Source organism: Ornithorhynchus anatinus, chromosome 7 (assembly GCF_004115215.2).
Source record: "Ornithorhynchus anatinus isolate Pmale09 chromosome 7, mOrnAna1.pri.v4, whole genome shotgun sequence".
Classification (NCBI taxonomy): domain Eukaryota; kingdom Metazoa; phylum Chordata; class Mammalia; order Monotremata; family Ornithorhynchidae; genus Ornithorhynchus; species Ornithorhynchus anatinus.
In genome coordinates this window covers 46,419,174-46,437,358 of record NC_041734.1, presented here as the reverse complement: position 1 = coordinate 46,437,358, position 18,185 = coordinate 46,419,174, and the positions used below count along the sequence as shown (strand labels likewise).

General features: G+C 41.2%; 1 protein-coding gene across 4 annotated transcripts in view; it reads left to right on the top strand.

The window, feature by feature from the left end:
- The first annotated feature begins 285 nt into the window (after window positions 1–285).
- TMEM207 (transmembrane protein 207) overlaps window positions 286–18,185 on the top strand; it is a 30,789-nt gene continuing 12,889 nt past the window's right edge. For 2 of the 4 annotated variants that reach the window (XM_029069864.2, XM_029069863.2), the window contains exons 1-5: window positions 291–547; window positions 3,533–3,570; window positions 7,329–7,373; window positions 7,999–8,141; window positions 13,317–13,449. In XM_029069864.2, coding sequence (XP_028925697.1) covers window positions 473–547; window positions 3,533–3,570; window positions 7,329–7,373; window positions 7,999–8,141; window positions 13,317–13,449 — 434 coding nt within the window. In that variant the 5' untranslated portion in view covers window positions 291–472. Of the gene's footprint in view, window positions 548–2,490; window positions 2,608–3,532; window positions 3,571–7,328; window positions 7,374–7,998; window positions 8,142–13,316; window positions 13,450–18,185 lie in introns of all 4 variants that reach the window. The other 2 variants (XM_029069866.1, XM_029069865.2) reach the window with 2 other exon arrangements.

Genomic DNA, 18,185 nt, shown 5'->3' with positions numbered 1-18,185 from the left:
TGGAGCAGAATACAATGTTCAGAGACTAGAGATGCTGTAGGTCCCCACTGAAAGTTCCAGAACACTGAAATCAATCAATATTATTTACTGAGCATTTACCATGTGCAGAGTACTGTCCTAAGTGCTTGGAAGAGTACAATAGCATTGGGAATCACCAACCCTGCCCACAAGCTGAGATGCAGAGCTAACCTTGAAAGTCAGTTTCCAAAAGCCTGCAGCAACCAACCTCTGTAAAAGGTACCCAGGTTTTTGCCCTTAAGCTTAAATTTGTTGAAACCTTGGCACCTGAATGAGTGAGCATGCAAGCAGCATTCCTTCTCTGACCATGTACTTTGCCAGTCACAAGGAACAATCACGAAGGCATCACAGGGCTGAGAACATAATTTATCCAGCAGCTTTACAAATTCTGAAGCCTAGGAGAACAACTGTAGATGGAATTCAGAAGACTCGTTGAGAGTTCTGCTTGAAAAGCATGTGGCCAGGGACGGCTTCAAGTTCCATGTCGCTGATATCAAAAACAGGAATCTTGTGTTTGATATTATTCCAGGTAATCTCTAAGAAAATTCTTCTGGATTGTTTTTAGTATTTTTCTTATGCTAGATTTATTTATTGACTAAACATGCTTTTATACATTTTATTAAAAAGTTATGCCTACATTTAGGGATGGATTTAACCAGTTTTGGGGAGGAAAACTAATTTTTATTAAGCATAATAGTATTTGAATAAGGTGGTGCATGCAGTTTTGATTTGCAGTTTAATATATTCTATTTAGAATAGTCAGACACAGCCTATGTTTTGTTTACCACGGGTGATTCTTACTAAAATAAATAAAATATAATCACCTGTAGGCTTGAGATACACTCAGAGATGAGGGTGGTGTGGGGTATATACAGTTGATTTTGGTTCCATTATGCTAACATTCCAATAGACAAATATTGTATCTTTGTTCTGGAAGCACAGTAGGTTAATACATCTTGAATGGAAAATACCACTGTTAAAACATTTTTAAATGTAATTGCTCTCTCTTTTCAAATAACCTCAAGGTTTGACAGCTGAGTATCTGGTGATGGGGCAATAATATTATCATGTATGACACTTGCAACTCTTCTCTCCTTATTGTACCCCATAAATGGTTGTTTGTATGATGACTTGAAACTGAGGTGCTGGCTTTAGCCATTTCAATCCATTAAAATGGATTCCAGGTGATTAGATCAGCTCATAAATAACCTTCTTGTAGAAGATACTATGAATTCTCATTTTCTCTTCAGCTAGCCTACCAACCTATTTGCAGTGCACATGTGAAATTGAATATATTCTAAGTCACTTTCTATTCTTCTAAGCAGTTCATCATCATGCTCTCTAATTGCTAATATGTGTTTCTCCCTTCCCCTCCACAAGTCTCTATAGTTAGATCAACTTTGCAAAGTGAAGAGAAGCAGAAGACACAAATTGAACTATGAAACAGATGCAGATAATCAGAAATTGCCATAGGTCTTCAGAGTATCTCACCCCAAGAGATACCCAGAGTTTTTAGGAAAAGCTTTTATTGAACACCCACAGGGGTCAGTGAATAATAATAATGATGATGTTGGTATTTGTTAAGCATTTACTATGTGCAGAGCACTGTTCTAAGCGCTGATGTAGATACAGGGTAATCAGGTTGTCCTATGTGAGGCTCACAGTCTTCATCCCCATTTTACAGATGAGGTCAATGAGGCACCGAGAAGTTAAGGGACTTGCCCAAAGTCACACAGCTGACAGATGGCAGAGTTGGGATTAGAACCCATGACCTCTGGCTCCCAAGCCTGAGCTCTTTCCACTGAGCCAGGCGAGGGAGAGAGTAGGGGGATCTATACTAAATTATTGGCAAAGTACAACAATAAAGCAAGACATGTTCCCTGCCTATAAGGAACTTGCACGCTAATGGAGGAGGCAAACAAAAATATTGCCAGTGGGGTAACTTATTCATCCAATATAAATTGACTGTACAATCTGTCAAAAAAGTCCATTAGTGCGAAGTGAGGATATAAATACATATGAAAGTATTAGGTGTGGTTAAAGGTTTGATGCGATCTGGGTTTTGAGAATTAATCTAGGAAAACTCACTGGAAGAGTTGGGACTATTAGGAAGACATTGAAGATGAGGATATCTATGGTCTGTCCGATTATGGGGCAGGCAGAGAAGAGGGATTTCGAGGCTGGTGGAACAGTATGAGCAAAGGGATGGAGGTCAGAAAGTCGAGGGAAAAATACAACTAGAGGAATTGCTTGGGAGAAACGAAGAGAGCAGGCTAGAGAGAAGTGAGTGGAAAAGCCTGGAAAGGTAGATAAGGAGAGTTAGTGGAGAGCCTTGAAGCCCACTGTGAGGATTTTTTTTCTTAAGTGACTTGCCCAATGTCACACAGCAGACAAGTGATGAAGCCAAGATTAAAACCCAGGTCCTCTGACTCTGACTCCCTCTGACTCCCAGGCCTGTGTTCTTTCCTATAGACAACACTGCTCTCCATTGGGACACCAGTATTAGTAAGATTCCTCTGAATGGAAAGATCCAGTAGATGATGGAGAAGACACTGAACTCTGCAGGCATATTTTGGAGATGGGGAAATGGTAACAAGGGGATCACATATTCCAAAACTCAAACTGGTGTTCATATTTAATGTGTAAATCTTTTTTTAAAAATCAGGTGTTTTCACATGCTCACAAAAATGCCATTTGTAACATTGACCTCATCTTCTTGCAGGTTTGGGGACTTTATGGTCAACATTTCAAAATAATGTGACCCAGAATAAATGTATGCCTCATGTGACATGTAGAGACACTGAAATAAACTCAGAAGAAAAGATGCATGGTCTAAGATTTTTCTGTTTACTGCAGTATAGCCATCTATTAGAGCATACATCTGATGTCCATTAATAATAACTGGATTTGTTTGTGTTTCTATCTAGGGATTTGCCCTATTTTCATAAAAAAAGTTCACAAAAGTAATGATTTTAAAACCCAATAAAAATTGCACAGTACTAGAAAAAAATGACTAGCACAACAGAATCTATAGAGCAAAAAACTAAGGGTTTTAAAAATATTTTCCTTTCACAGATTTTTTCTATCACATTAACTATTTAGGGTGAGAAAATAAGTCAATATTCATCATAACTAAGAGGAAGTCCCAGCCTTACTTATCTAAGGTCACTCACAAGATGAGAGAGGTTCTGATCAGGGCTCACAGACCCCAGTTTACTTAAGTTACTTAACTTCTCTGGGCCTCAGTTCCTTCATCTGCAAAATGGGGATTTAATACATGTCCTCCCTCTTGTTTAAACTCTGAGACCCAAATGGGACCATTTAGTGAAGGGCTGGTAATAAAATAAGCACTTAAATACCACAATTATTATTATTAAATACATTTTTATACTCCATTCCCAAGCTTTTAATTTAAAAAAAAATGGAAAAAAGGGCATTTGTCTCTAGGCACCATTGAGATTGGAGAGATTTGACTGTTAAAATGTTTTATTTTTATTGTTCTCATGTGTTTCAGTTTGTGAGCTCAGATCCTCCCTGTGAAGAAAATGAACCGTAAGTAAATAACTAGATTTGGAGAGAGATATATTAAGGAGTTTAATACATGTGATTCCAAGTGAGTCTAAATAAAAATAACAGGAAAGGAAATGGCTTGAATAATAGCACTTGCCTAATATTTTCTTTTCTGCAACAGAACTTTTATTTACTTATTTTTTATTTATTACAACGCTCTAGATCCAAGCATAAGGATATTTTATAAACTTTAGAAATAATTTAAAGACCCTTACCATGGATCCTTAACACAGTTTATTGATTGATTATAGATGTGCATCATTCATATGGTGGAATGCATTTGCAAATACATTTCTTTATTTTTTTTTCAAATGGAATGTTTTCTGATCATAGTAAGAAAGAAATACAGGAAGAATAGAAGCCAAAGGGGGTGGCTGGGAAAGATAGGACTGGAATAGACTGGATAGGGAAGGGGACTTTAAAAGGAAGGGAGAGAAGCTTCTTCAGCTTTCAGCAGCCACTGTTAGAATTTCTCCCCTACTCTTCCAAACCTCACTGCAGGACACAGCTACTGAGGAATTGTCCTCCTGGTCCCTTGTCAGCAGAAGGAAGACATTAAACATTTTGTTTCTTCATTCCTTTCTTCAATTAACATAACCACTAAATTGTAAACTCCTTGAGGGGAACAATCATGTCTACCAACTCTAATGTACTCCCCTAAGTGGTTAGTACAGTGTTCTTTGCACAGTTACTACTCAGACATCATTAATCAATTAATCTATTCCATGAAACTTCCAATCATCCAGGCCCCTGGTTTCTCCTCCTTTCTTAAGAGGCTTTAACCATTTGTCTGCTAGAGAGCACCTCTACAAGAGGTCTTGCAGTGGCAGGGAGAAAAGAGGAAAGAAAAGGGAAGCAGCATGGCCTAGTGGATAGAGTGGGCCTGAGAGTTAGAAGGACCTGGGCTCAAATCCTAGCTCCTCCACTTATCTGCTGTGTGATCTTGGGCAAGTGATTTAACATCTCTGTGCCTCAGTTACCTCAACTACAAAGTGGGGATTAGTCTTGTGGGCCCCCTGTGGGAAGAGGACTGTGTCCATCCTGATTAACCTGAATCTACCCCAGTGTTTAGTACAGTGCCTGGCACAGAGTAAGCACTTAAATTCTATTAAAAAGTGGCCAGTCAGTTTGTTTACTTCTCAATAGCACTAAAATAAGGTGTGTGTAGAGGGTTGGTGGGAAGGAGGTGGGAGGGATAAGGGGGGTGTGAAAATAAGAGGTTAAATGTGATTATCTATGGATTTTAATTATGGCTCCCTTCCCTAACCTCATTATCAAGAATAACAGATTGAGATAGTAAAAAATAGAAAGGAATACAGTTTTAACATTTGAAATCTACCCGGGATGTAAAAACCTGTGAGACAGAGCATCAAGAATTCAGCTGTTCTTTGATACGAACCCACTCCCACACATTCTCTTCATATGCATTTATCCTTCCCTAAAGTCTAGGGTTTAGAGAATGGCTTTGGAGCAGCAATTCTACGTCAGTCTCCCAAAGTAATCATTGTTTCATGGGTAATTAAAGGTTAGGGTACAAATGGTTCAGAGATATCACGGTAACTGGTATTTTGATAACTTTCTATATTACTCTTATGTCCACTGCTCGCAAAATGCTCTACAACTATTTCAGTGAAGAGTTCCAAGAACAAGACAGATCAAACAAAGTCCGTAAGATCCAGTACTATAAGACTGAGATAGAGGTTGGGAAGGTTTAGGCAGCACTTATCTTGACTGACATCATACACAATTTCGGGATTGCTCTACATCAGAACCGAGTTGTGATGAAAGAAGAATGTTCCTTAATTCTTTCATTTTGTAATATCCAGATTGTATGATGAAAATGCATGATCCAACATGGGGACTTTTTTTATAACCAAAACAGCCAATTTATCAATGGCATTTGAGTGCTTATTGGATGCAGAGCAGTATACTAAGCTCTTGGGACAGTACAATACAACAGAGTTGGTAGACACATTCCCTGCCCACGGTGAAAAGCAGCATGACCTAGTACTTAGAACACAGGCCTGGGAGTCACAAGGACCTGAGTTCCAATCACAGCTCTGTCACTTATCTGCTGAATGACCTCAGGCAAGTCACTTTACTTCTCTGGGCCTCAGTTACCTCAATTGGAAAATGGGGATTAAGACTGTGAGCTCTATGTGGGGCAGGGATTGTGTGCAACCTAACTTGTATCTACTCAAGTGCTGAGTTCAGTGCCTGGCTAAAGTAAACACTTAACAGATACCATAAGAGAGCTTACAGTCTAGAGGGGGAGGGGAGATAGACATTAATATGAATGACAATAATATATGAACCTTTGAATAAATGAGGTGCAAAGAGAAATACAATGACACCTCCATATGACACAAGATATTGTGTGCCATTATGTCGGGCTGCTCCCTGTATAATATGATGATTCCATCATGTTGGCTGGCAGCTTCTTAGCAATAGCTGTTTCAAATGAGGGAAGGGTGGGAAGACTTGGATTGGGGTGTGTGTGGAGGGAGCCCCTCCCCTGTCCCCCAGAGCACCTGTCACTAGCAGTCAATATATCCAGAACATTCACAGCCTAGGGAGCTACTTGCTAATAAGGGGGCAGGTGCCATGAAGTAAAGTAGGGCAAAAAGATAGGGGGATGGGAGGGAGAAATGATTGTTGGGGAGCGAGAAAGGACTGGGGGTGGAAGGAGGGAGGGAGATGCTAGGGAGAAAAGGAGAATGTGCGACTTGTGATGCACACTTGTGATAAACATAATAGTGGCTGAATTTGTCCCCTGCCCAGTGCTTTGACCTATGGCTATCAGGGTATATGTGGCCTGACTCCCAGCATCTGGCATGAGAGGCCATTGACCTTGCATGCCAGGTATGAGGATAGGGGGAGGCCTGGTTTCCCTTACTTCCCTTTCTCACTGCCATTCTTACTTGGCTGAGAAGGGTCTGGGAGGGGACAAGGGCACTTTTAGCATCCCCTTCTGACCTGTGAGGCATGTATCCACCATCTTAGTTTCCCCTGCAACTGTTTTTTTAATTCAAAAGGGTGAAGCAGCAAGGCATCGTGGATAGAGCACGGGCTTGGGAGTCAGAGGTCGTGGGTTCTAATTCTGGCTCCGCCACTTGTCTACTGTGTGCCCTTGGGCAAGTCACTTCACTTCTCTGGGCCTCAATTACCTTATCTGTATAATGGGGATTGAGATTGTGAACTCCAAGTGGGACAAGGACTGGGTTCAACCTGCTTTGCTTGTTTCCATCCCAGAGCTTAGTACAGTGCCTGGCACAAAATAAGCACTTAAATACCACAATTATTATTATTATTATTTCCCGCTTTGGTTTCTATTGTGGAGCCAATATAATGGGGCACCTTCACAATACCTAGTGGGCAGAAGGGCACCTAAGCTCAATAACCACTTTTGATCCCCAGAAGACACTTATCTGGGTCCTGCTACATAGGCGCTTGGCCCCTGTTACAACAGAACTGGGTGTATTTGCTATTGGATACCTGACCTGAATTCATCTGCCACAGGTATATTTTGAAATCATCTTGCACTATTAATAGGAAAGGAGGAGCAGGTGAGAATGACTAGGAGAGGGAATATGTAAATGTGGGAAGGGCCAGAACAATTACTGTGGGCCAGATAAAGTCTCTGTTGCCCAGTGATTTTAATATGCCACAAAATTCCTAAAACCCAGTTCCAGTTCCTGTTAATTGAATTTACTTATCCCTCCTCTGTGTTTAATCACCAGGTGTATCAATTATAATGAGCATCTCCCCAGTGCCTGGCTTATCTGGTAAGAAGACCCTTAATGAATATTCAATAATATCCCTGATGGCAGAGAAAATATCCATTCACTCTGGTTCTTTACCCTATCGATGGTAATTATTGAACACTTACTATGTGCAAAGCTCTGTACTAAGTGCATGGAGAGTACAATACAACAGAGTTAGCAGACATGTTCCCTGCCTACAACAAGCTTACAGCCTGGAGGGAGAGGCAGACATTAATATAAAAAAACTACAATATGTGATTTAAAAGTATGTTCGTAAGTGTTGTGGGGGTGGGGCAAATATCAAGTGCCCAAAGGTCACAGAGCCAAGTGAATAGATGAGGCATGGGGAGAGAGGTCCATCGAGAAAGGGCTCTTGGAGGAGATGTGATCTTAGTAATGCTTTGAAGGTGGAGAGTGTGGTGATCTGGCACATACGGAGGGGGAGGGAGTTCCAGACTAGGGTAAGGATATAGGAAGGGGGCGGTCAGTGGTGAGACAGAAGAGATTGGGGAACAGTTGAATAAGTTGGCGATAATAGAGGAATGTGTGGGGTGGGCTGTAGTAGTAGGAGAACAGTGAGGTGACATAGGATGGGATGATCTTTCACTTGCTCTCTGCCCAATCCTTGTGTGTTGTTTGCTTTTAGGTTATTTATGCTCCTCTTCCCAGCTGCTCTCCTGTGCTGTGGGATCCTTTTCTGTCTCCAGTGCTGGATCAAGAGGACCAGTCAGGGCTCAACAGGACGAACCGTGGCTGTATTCGCCCTCAATGATTTGGATTCCATTTATGGTACGCTATTCCGGGGACTCCCTCATTCCTTTTTGTCTCAGAATTTTGTTCCATTTTTAGTCCTAATAATGTTAATATTAATATTAGTATGTAATAACCACCCCCTTAGGGCTGTGAGCTGTAGTACACACTTGGGAAGTACAAGATAAAGAATTGATTCATTCCCTGCTTACGTGGAGCTAGCTTACACTCTAGTGGGGGAGACAAATGTAAAAAATGTTCATAGGAGTAGTCAATCGTGTTTATTATGAGATTACTGTGTGCAAAGCACTGTACAAAGTGCTTGTGAGAATACAATAGAACAGAATTGGTAGATATGTTTCCTGCCCACATAGAGCTAGTAGTCCAAATAAATAATTGAATGGTAATCAAAATATAAATACAAAGGTTCTGATGATGGGTATAAATTAGCGCTTAAATGTTGAGTTGGCTGATGGCTTAATATGGCTTAAGGTGATCAACCAGTGTTATTTATTGAGCACTTTAATGTGTGCAGGACCCTGTGCTAAGTATTTGGGAGAGTACAATAGTGTTGGTAGCTATGATTCCTGCCTTCAGCAGGGTTACAGTCTAGAGGAGAAGCTTACAAATTATAACACCCACTTTTCTCCGGAGCTATCGGACTTGCTTTCAAAATCTGTTCTCCCTCCTTTAAACTATGAGCCCCATGAGGGACAGGGTCTATGTCCAATCTGTTTACATTGCATGTACCCGGTGCTTTGTACAGTGCTTTGCACATAGTAAGTGCTTCAATGGAATAATAGTAAATATGATTATACTGCTTGAGGACTTCAGGTCTCAGAGAAGCAGTGTGCCCTAGCGGATGGAGCAGAGGCCTGGGAGTCAGAGAACCTGGCTTCTAATCCTGGCTCTGCCAATTGCTTGCTGTGTCACTTTGGGCAAGTCACTTAACTTCTTGGCACCGTAGCTTCCTCAATTGTACAATGGGGATACCTATTCTCCCTCCTAGACTGTGAGCCCTGTGTGTGACCGGGAATATGTTCAACCTAATTAACTTGTATCTTTCCCAGCACTTTGGACACAAAGTAAGCACTTAATACCATAAAAAACCCAACCATCAACAAACAAAAAAAAACAAACAAACCCAAAAAAAAGAGTTTAAGGAAAAAAGGTCAGAAGGAAAAGGGAACAGGAAGAAGAGACTAGCTTCTAACTGAATTAAAGTTAACTGACAAATTTGGAAGACTTCTAAAGCCCTGATATCTCTTTGCTTCCTGTTCCCAACTGAGTATTGAAGTAAATCAGAAAGTTTAAGGAAACATGGAGAACTCAGGAAGCCTTCCTTCTCCCTTCTGTTCACTGTTGTTCAGGGGTCCATCCATTTCACTACATGTTGTGCCATCCCGACTTAGCTAGCCAAAGCAGCACTAGTATTAATAAGAATAATGATGGTATTTGTTAAACCCTTATTTTGTGCCAAGCATTGTATGGAATACAAGGATTGATACAATGCAATCAGATCAGATGAGATGCAGCCTCTGTCTCACATGGGGCTCACTGGTCTCTGTGCTTTAATTTATTGATCCCTGGAAAGGGGAGAGAACACCTCCAGCCGAGGCTGTCTGATGCTAAACTATAAGGATAACTGAATTCAAGGATGCAAGACAATGAGAATACTGGATAAAAACAAAATACAAAAAATTCATATACAGCTGTGTATGTTTCAACAGACAATTATTTATGTTTCCAGAAACCCAAGTGTTGGTTTTCATAACAATTTCAAGACAAGAATCGGCTTTGTACCAAGGACAAAATAATAAAGCTTTCAGACAACAGAGAGCACTTGTCAAGCTTTTTCTGGTCAAGACTTTCCATTGACATGCCAGAGGAAGACATGGACTGTACTTGAATTCAATCTGGTGCTGTATAAATACTAAATAGCGCTGGGCAATTTGGTCAGCTACTCCCATACCAAGTCCCATCATCTTCTAGTGAATAACTCCAGTGTTATGCAGATGAGTAACTCTAGAAAGTATTTGGACAAAGAGAAATAGGGTAGGCTAATGGAAAGAGCATGAGCCTGGAAGTCATCAAACTTGGGTTCTAATGCCCATTCTGTAATTTGCCTGCTGGGTGACCTTGGCCAAGTCACTTCACTTCCCTGTAACTCAGTTTCCTCATCTGTAAAATGGAGATTAAATGCCTGTTCTCCCTCCTATTTAAACAATGAGTGCCATGTGGGCAAGGATCATGTCTGACCTGATTATCTTGTACCTACTCCATCACTTCACCCATAGTAAGCATTAGAACATCAATCAATGGTATCTATTGATCACTATGTGCAGAACACTGTACAAGCTTGTGGGAGAGTATAACAGAGTAGATAGATAAAATCCTAGCCACAACAAGTTTATCAATTCTCCTTTGGAACTCAGTTAGTGAATTTCCAGCCGACAACCCAGGAGTGGACTTACCTGGAGAAGAATCCTACCTCTAGTCACCTGGACAGATGCAGGAATGAACCTCCTGTCAAGATTGATGGACAAGCTTCTATCCCAAGACTTCAGACCCAAGAAACTGCCAGAGAAATGAATTATAGTGCTAGTGACTTCCATAAACTCTACTCACTCTCTCTTTCCATCTTTCCACTGGGGCAGGCAGACAGGCAGGGGTGCAGCATGTGGCAAAGTGGTTGTGTAGTCTATGGCTATCCAAGCTACTGAAGTGTGAACCACCAGGGATTGTCGTTAGCCTTGTTTCCCGCTAGCTCAGACCTCATTCAGTAGCCTTACCATTGGTACACTTGCTGACCTACAGTGGTTTCAGGTGAATCATCTAGGCAGCTGCAGTAGATTTTAGTACTGGCCTTTGCAAGGATGGTTGTTTCCTAAAATGGGGTCCATCCTCAGTTTAGTCTTAAGTGGCAATCCTACCTTTTATCACATCTACCAACTCGACTGTTTGTACTTTCCCAAATACTTAGTACAGTGTTCTCCACACAGTAAGCGGTCTTATAAATACCAATGATTGATTGATACAGTAGAGTTGGGAGACACAAGCCCTATCCTCAAGGAGCTTACAATCAGGAAAGAAGGGCTGAACACTTCTAACAATTGCCTCAAGCACCCATCCTAACTCCTGAAATATAATAATATTAATAATAGTATTTAAGCATGATGACACCTTCAGAGCAACAGCTTTTTCAATTAGGGGCTGTTTCTAAGCAGAGGGTGTTCCTCAGCTATGAGTCTCTTACCACTACGGATCAGTCACAGAGACCCCTCTGTCCTCCCATGGATAAGTGAGAGTGGTGGTCAGTGCCCAGGATTGTGAGTAGAGAATGAGGTCAGCCCATGAAAATCAGCTGATATAGATGTCATTATAGATTGTCATACCCACCCTCTTGGTTTTACCACTAGGATGTTTTAAGTGACTAGCTTCAGATGATGTCATGTGACTGGCCAATTATTCAAACAAATCAGAGCCCATCTGCAGCAACCAATCAGAGGATAGTTTGTTACGGGCAGAGAATGCATCTGCTAATTCTGATATATTGTACCAAAACCTTAGAATAGTGCTCTGTGCGTAATAACACTCAATAAATAGGAGAAGGTGCATGGCCTAGTGGATAGAGCATGGGCCTGGGATTCAGAAGAACTTGGTTAATAATAATAATGTTGGTATTAAGTGTTTACTATGTGCAGAGCACTGTTCTAAGCACTGGGGTAGATACAGGATAATCAGGTTGTCCCACGTGAGGCTCACAGTTAATCCCCATTTTACAGATGAGGGAACTGAGGCACAGAGAAGTTAAATGACTTGCCCACAGTCATACAGCTGACAAGTGGCATATCTGGGATTTGAACCCAAGACCTCTGACTCCCAAGCCCGGGCTCTTTCCACTGAGCCATGCTGCTTCTCTACTTGCTGCTACTTGGTTGTAGTCCTGGCTCCACCACACATCTGCTGTGGGACCTTGGACAAATCATTTAACTTCTCTGTGCCTCAGTTACCTCATCTGTAAAATGGGAATTAAGACTGAGCCCCAGGTGGGACATGAATTGTGTCCAACCTGATCATGTTGCACCTACCTCAGTGTTTAGTAAGGTGCCTGGCACTTAGCAAGCACTTAAATACCATAAAAAACAAAACAAAAAACAAAAACAAGCAATAAAACCCCATTTGATTGACACAGCTCATTAGTGGGCTATTAACCATCCACTTCAACTGGGTGGAGAAGATCAGATGGGGTGCTCAAGTGCATCTGTAATCCAAACAAATATATTTTAGCATCCCTGTCTCCGACTCTCTAGCAAACCTGCTCTTAGAAGTTGCAAGGAGAAAGAAAAAGGTCCCTGGATACTAGCTCTTTTTGTGCCATTTATCTGCTTGCTTCCAATCAGTGGTATTTACTGAGTGCTTACTATGTGTAGAATACTCAACTAAGCTCTTGGGAGAATACAATGCAACAGAATTAGCACACATGTTCCCCACCTGTTGTTAGAACTCACCACCTAGTGAATCCTTTTCAATGTGATTAAGATACTTGGTTTTCACCTAATCTCACCAGTGAGAAGTAATGAGATAACAGACACTGTGTGTCTTGAAACCTTGGGAAGAATAGTACTCTAAGACTGTAAAGTCATTGTTTTTTTCTCACTGTGCTTCTGTTTTCCCTCATAGATGTACTCGCAGTGAACTTTACACTGGAACTTCAAATATTCAAGATATAGTTTTACTCAGCATTTGTAAAGCACTTTATAATATGAAAGGGCTTTAGAGGTATTATTCTTGTCCCTTCTGATTAATGAAGGGTAAATTAAGAGCTGAAAGAAAATGAATGTTGATATTGCCCCTGGCTGAGTCTTGAATTCCCCATGATGAAGGGAAGGTCCTCAAAGTTCAAAGCAGATCTTGGCTTCCCATTACAGAAGGACAGCAGAATGACCAGAGGAGCTATTCCTCTCCATCTGGGCTGTGGAACTGCAAATCCTTTCTGAACTCCTAGATATAATGAGCTGCTATGAAGAGAGGTCCTCATTATAGTGGTTGAACTATCAGGGTAGAGTTGATGGGAGATTTTTCCAAGGCTGTGTATAATTTTTCATTGTTGGACCAATTTGAAGATGGGCCAGATTTCAGCAGTCACCCCATGCCATTCTGTTTGGAACCAATGAAGAGATCACTAAATTTCATTTTTTTTCCTCTTTCCAGAGACGACTGTACCCTGGGATCAGTTTTCTAGAGTTTGTCTTCATTCTCAAAGTGTGGGCCTGTGTCCTGCTTCAGATTGCAGTGCAGAGAGGCCCCCACCTTCATATGAGGACCTGAAGAAGACCAGCAATTTGTAGGTTCAATCCAAATGAATAATAATAATAATAATTATGGTGTTTGTTAAGCGCTATGTGCCAGGTACTCTGCCAAGCGCTGGGGTGGATACAAGCAAATTGGATTGAACACAGTCCCTGTTCCATGTGGAGCTCACAGTCCCGATCACCATTTTACAGAAGAGATAACTGAGGCTCGGAGAAGTGAAGTGACTTGCCCAAGGTCACACAGCAGACAAGTGGCGGAGATGAGACTAGAACCCATGACCTTCTGACTCCCAGGCCCATGCTCTAACCACTACACCAAGAATCTATCAATCAGTGATATTTATTGAGTGCTTACTGTTTGCACAACACTGTACTTAGTCCTTGGGAAAGTGTGATAGAGGAGCAGCATGGCCTAGTGGAAGGAGCACCGGCCCAGGAATCAGAGGACCTGGATGCCCGCTGTGTGACCTTGAGCAAGTCGCTTAACTTACCTGTGCCTTAGTTACTTCTTTTGTAAAATGGACATTCAATACCTGTTCTTCCTATTTAGACTGTGAGCGCTGGGTGTCACAGGAACTGTGTCTGACTTGATTGTCTTGCACCTTCCCCGACTCCTAGAACAGATAGCAAGAGTTTAACAAACACCATTATTATTACAATGGTAAGGTCATCATTCCCCTAGAATACACCATATTTCTAGGCAAAATAACTATCTTTAATTTTCATAGTATTCACCATTTGAATCAATCAATCAGTAGTTTTTATTGAACTCTTACAGTGCTCAGAGCACGGAACTAAGTGCTTGGGAGAGTGCAATACATCCTGTAGAGTGTTCAATCTACCGAGGCTCAAACAAAATTAAAAAGCCAAAGGAGAGCAAAGGAAAAATGAACCAAATAGAATTGGAATTTTGTCAGGCAAAGGTTCTCCTTCACTAAGCAGTGGCCTGGAACTCACTAGGGTACCATTTAGGGCAGGCATGTCAAATTCATTCCTGTGAATAGTTCACTAATACAATTATCCATTTATAAGCAGGCAACTCTGTAAAAAAAAATCTCAACTACTAATGCATTATTTGTAAGATTATTAGCAACCTAATGTGTTATTGTGGCATTAAACGAAGAGAAATGAAATTGGTGACTAAGTTTATTTTAATTAATTCCTTGCAAATATAGGGTTTTCTTGGGGAGAGGGAGAGTGGCCCAAGATTAGGGGAATAAGGGGAAAGATTGGGGAGCAAAAGAAAGTAACAGAAAGACAGATGAGCTAAATATGGACAGAAAGAGAGTCAAACACAATGTCATTCTCTCACGTGATCTTCTGAATGGGAAAGCAGTAGCAGTAACAGTAAAGGCTGGACCAGAAACCTATCCTTCCACTGGCCCAATCCTTCTCTGGCTTTCATTCATTCATTCAATTGTATTTATTAAGTGCTTACTTTGTGCAGAGCACTGTACTAAGCACTTGGGAAGTACAATTCAGTAACAAATAGAGACAAACAGAGGCTTTGATTAATGGTATTTGTTAAGTGTTTACTGTGCCAGGCACTGTACTAAGCACTAGGGTAGATCCAACTAAATCATGTTGGACCCAGTCCCTGTCCCATATGGGCTCACAGTCTCAATCTCCATTTTACAGATGAGGTAACAGGCTCTGAGAAGTGAAGTGACTTGCCCAAGGTCACACAGCAGGCAAGTGGCAGAGCTGGGATTAGAACCCATGAACTTCTGACTCCCAGGCCCATGCTCTCTCCACCACACCATGGAGGCCACTACTCTCTGGGCTTTATGACCAGAGAGGCTGTGTGCCAAAGCCCTTCTCCCCACTTCCCAAATGTGGGGAACTCCAAGGATCAACACCTTATTTCCTTGAGCAAGTCTGTGGGCGGAGGTGGGAATGGCAGCTTCTCTTACTCCTTCCCTAGAGCACCTGGATGTTTGGTGGACTGCAGACAACTGCCGGGCAAAACATACGCAATCTGCACATTTGCCAGGCTTGATTTAGGTCACTACTGTGACCATTGATTTAAGTCATTAGGACCTGGCTTCTAATCCCTGCTCTGCCACTTGTCTGCTGTGTGACCTTGGGTAAGTCACTTACCTATCTGCGCCTCAGTTACCTCATTTGTGAAATGGAGATTGAGACTATGAGCCCCATGCGGGACAGAGACTGTGTCCAGGCTGACAACCTTGTATCTACCTCAGGGCTTAGTACAGTGCCTGGAATATTGTAAGTGTTCAATACTATTACTATTGTTATCATTATTATGGTTGTAGCATACAAAAGCACACATATTTTATTGGAAAGACAACTGAAAGTTCCTCGTGGGCAGGGATCATCTATTCCTTTTCATTTGCATCGTGGTCTCCCAAGTACAGTGCTCAGCACACAGTAAATCCTCAAATACCATTGATTGATTAAGGTGCAATTCTGACAAAGTGATGGAAATATTCCAACAAGAAACATGAAATGCAGGGAAAGTACAGAAGGATGGGAGAGTCCTGGGAGTTATTATTTTTTAAATGGTAAAATCTTGTCAATGTGACAGGAGAGGAGTTGCTTGCAGATAGAGTGACTACTTGCAATCTGTTAGCTGCTGTAGTAGATACGTAAGAATACATTTAATTATCACTCAGTGGCTTGAGATAGTTAATGCAGTTTCCTAAAGAGGAGAAAATCAAGCAGAGTGAATTTAGGGGATTAATTGGGATTCAGTCATGATTCTGCTTTATAGCCTTTGCAACAGACACCCATCTGTGCCTTCATTTAAAATCCAGGACTAAGAATCTGGACCTGCCACATGGGGTGTAATAAATCCAATTAATCAAAAATGATTTACAAATAAAATTCCTCAATACACAAACACAGTCTTATCCCAGGTTGTAGCCATCCCGTGATACCTGTAACATAAGGGGTGTAGTCATTACTCTTGACTCCTTGATCCAAAGCAAGTCTGTAAACTCCCTGTGGGCAGAAATCATCTAGACCTAGTCTTTTGTACTGTACCCTCCCAAGTGCTTAGTGCAGTGCTCTGCACGCAATAGTGCTCAATAAATACCATTGATTGAGTGATAACTGCAAGATGCCAAAGCAGATGAAGAAGTTAGGGTTTTTCCCCCACCAGCTAAAATTTTGTGATTTAGATGTCTTGCATCAACATTTTATTATTATTAATGGTATTCGTAAAGTCCTTACTATGTGGCAAGCATTGTTCTAAGCACTGAGTAGATGCAAGGTCAACAGGTTGGACACAGCCCTTGTCCCACATTGGGCTTACAGTCTAAGGAAGGACAAGTATTGAACTCCCAATTTACAGATGAGGAAACATCCCAGAGAAGTGAAGTGACTTACCCAAGGTCACACAACAGACAAGTGGAGGAGCTGGGATTAGAATCCAGGTCCTCTCACTCCCAGACCTGTGTTTCATCCACTTGGCCACACTGCTTCAAAAAATGATGGAAGAAGACCCTGATGGAGAGAAGCACTCAAAGATATAGAGATATTCAGAAAGAGTTGGTCTGCTACAAGATATTTTTGCGAAGAGAAGAAGGCTGTTGTTCACCACCACACTCAGCAGAAATTTCTAATTTTGCAGTCTCCTGCAAAGATTCATAATCATTTTACAACTCCTCATTTGATTAATGTGGTGATGTGATGCTTTGAATTGTTTTAACAATGATTAAACATTAGTTCAATGATGCTTAATAGGAATTTAATAGTATTTTTTTCCAGTGACGTTGGAATCGATCCTAATAGGTAACATGAAAGTGTATAGGAAAAGGTACCCTTCGATACAGCCATTCGCAACTCAGCTCTTCATGATATAGTCACATACCCAAGAAACATAACTGTAGTATATTGTGAGGTTCTTTTTTTTTAATGGTTATTTGTTAAGAGCTTACTATGTGGCAGGCACTGTACTGAGTACTAGGGTAGATACAAGATTGGGCCCAGTCCATGTACAACATTCGGCTCTTAATCTTAACAATTAAGATTCACAATCTTAATCCCCACTTTCCAGATAAGGTAACTGAGATACAGAGACGTTAAGTGACTTACCCAAGGTCACACAGCAGGCAAGCTACAGAGCCTGAGATTAGAACCTAGGTTTTAAGACTTCCAGGCCCATGCTCTTTCCACTAAGCCACACTATTTCCCTGTTTCCCTTATTGCCCATTAATAAGAAGTTTTACTTTAAAGTTTAGTTAAAACAACAGTTGCCAGAAAATGCAGTGTAGAAATCAGATTTATCTAACTGCCAGACAGCCAGCTCTGTGTATAAACTGTAAATCCAGCTGTGATCCTTCTCCCAGGAACATCTGGCAGCTGGGATGATGTTTCTGCAGTTAGCCTTTAATGAGGAACATTAACACTTCTCTGTGCAGATGGGATGTTGGAGGTCTAAATAGACTAAATGTATTTACTAAGAGTTTTTGCCTGGACTGTCAAGAGATTTGCTTTAAAAATGACTCAGGTGATTCTGATCATCATCCTTCATCAACAGGTGTTGCAAGACACCCTCTGGAACTATTAATGTTTTTGCAATTTAAACATAATCTTTATGGAGGCTACAATCATAATTCTAAATACAACGGTTGAAAAGGAGTGTGGAAAAAGCATGGGCTTGGGAGTGAGAGGACCTGGGACCTAATACCAGGCTCCTCCACTTGTCTGCTGTGTGACCATGGGAAAAAAAAAATCACAACTTCTCTATGCCTCAGTAACCTCATCTTTAAAATGGGAATTAAGGCTGTGAACCCCATGTGGG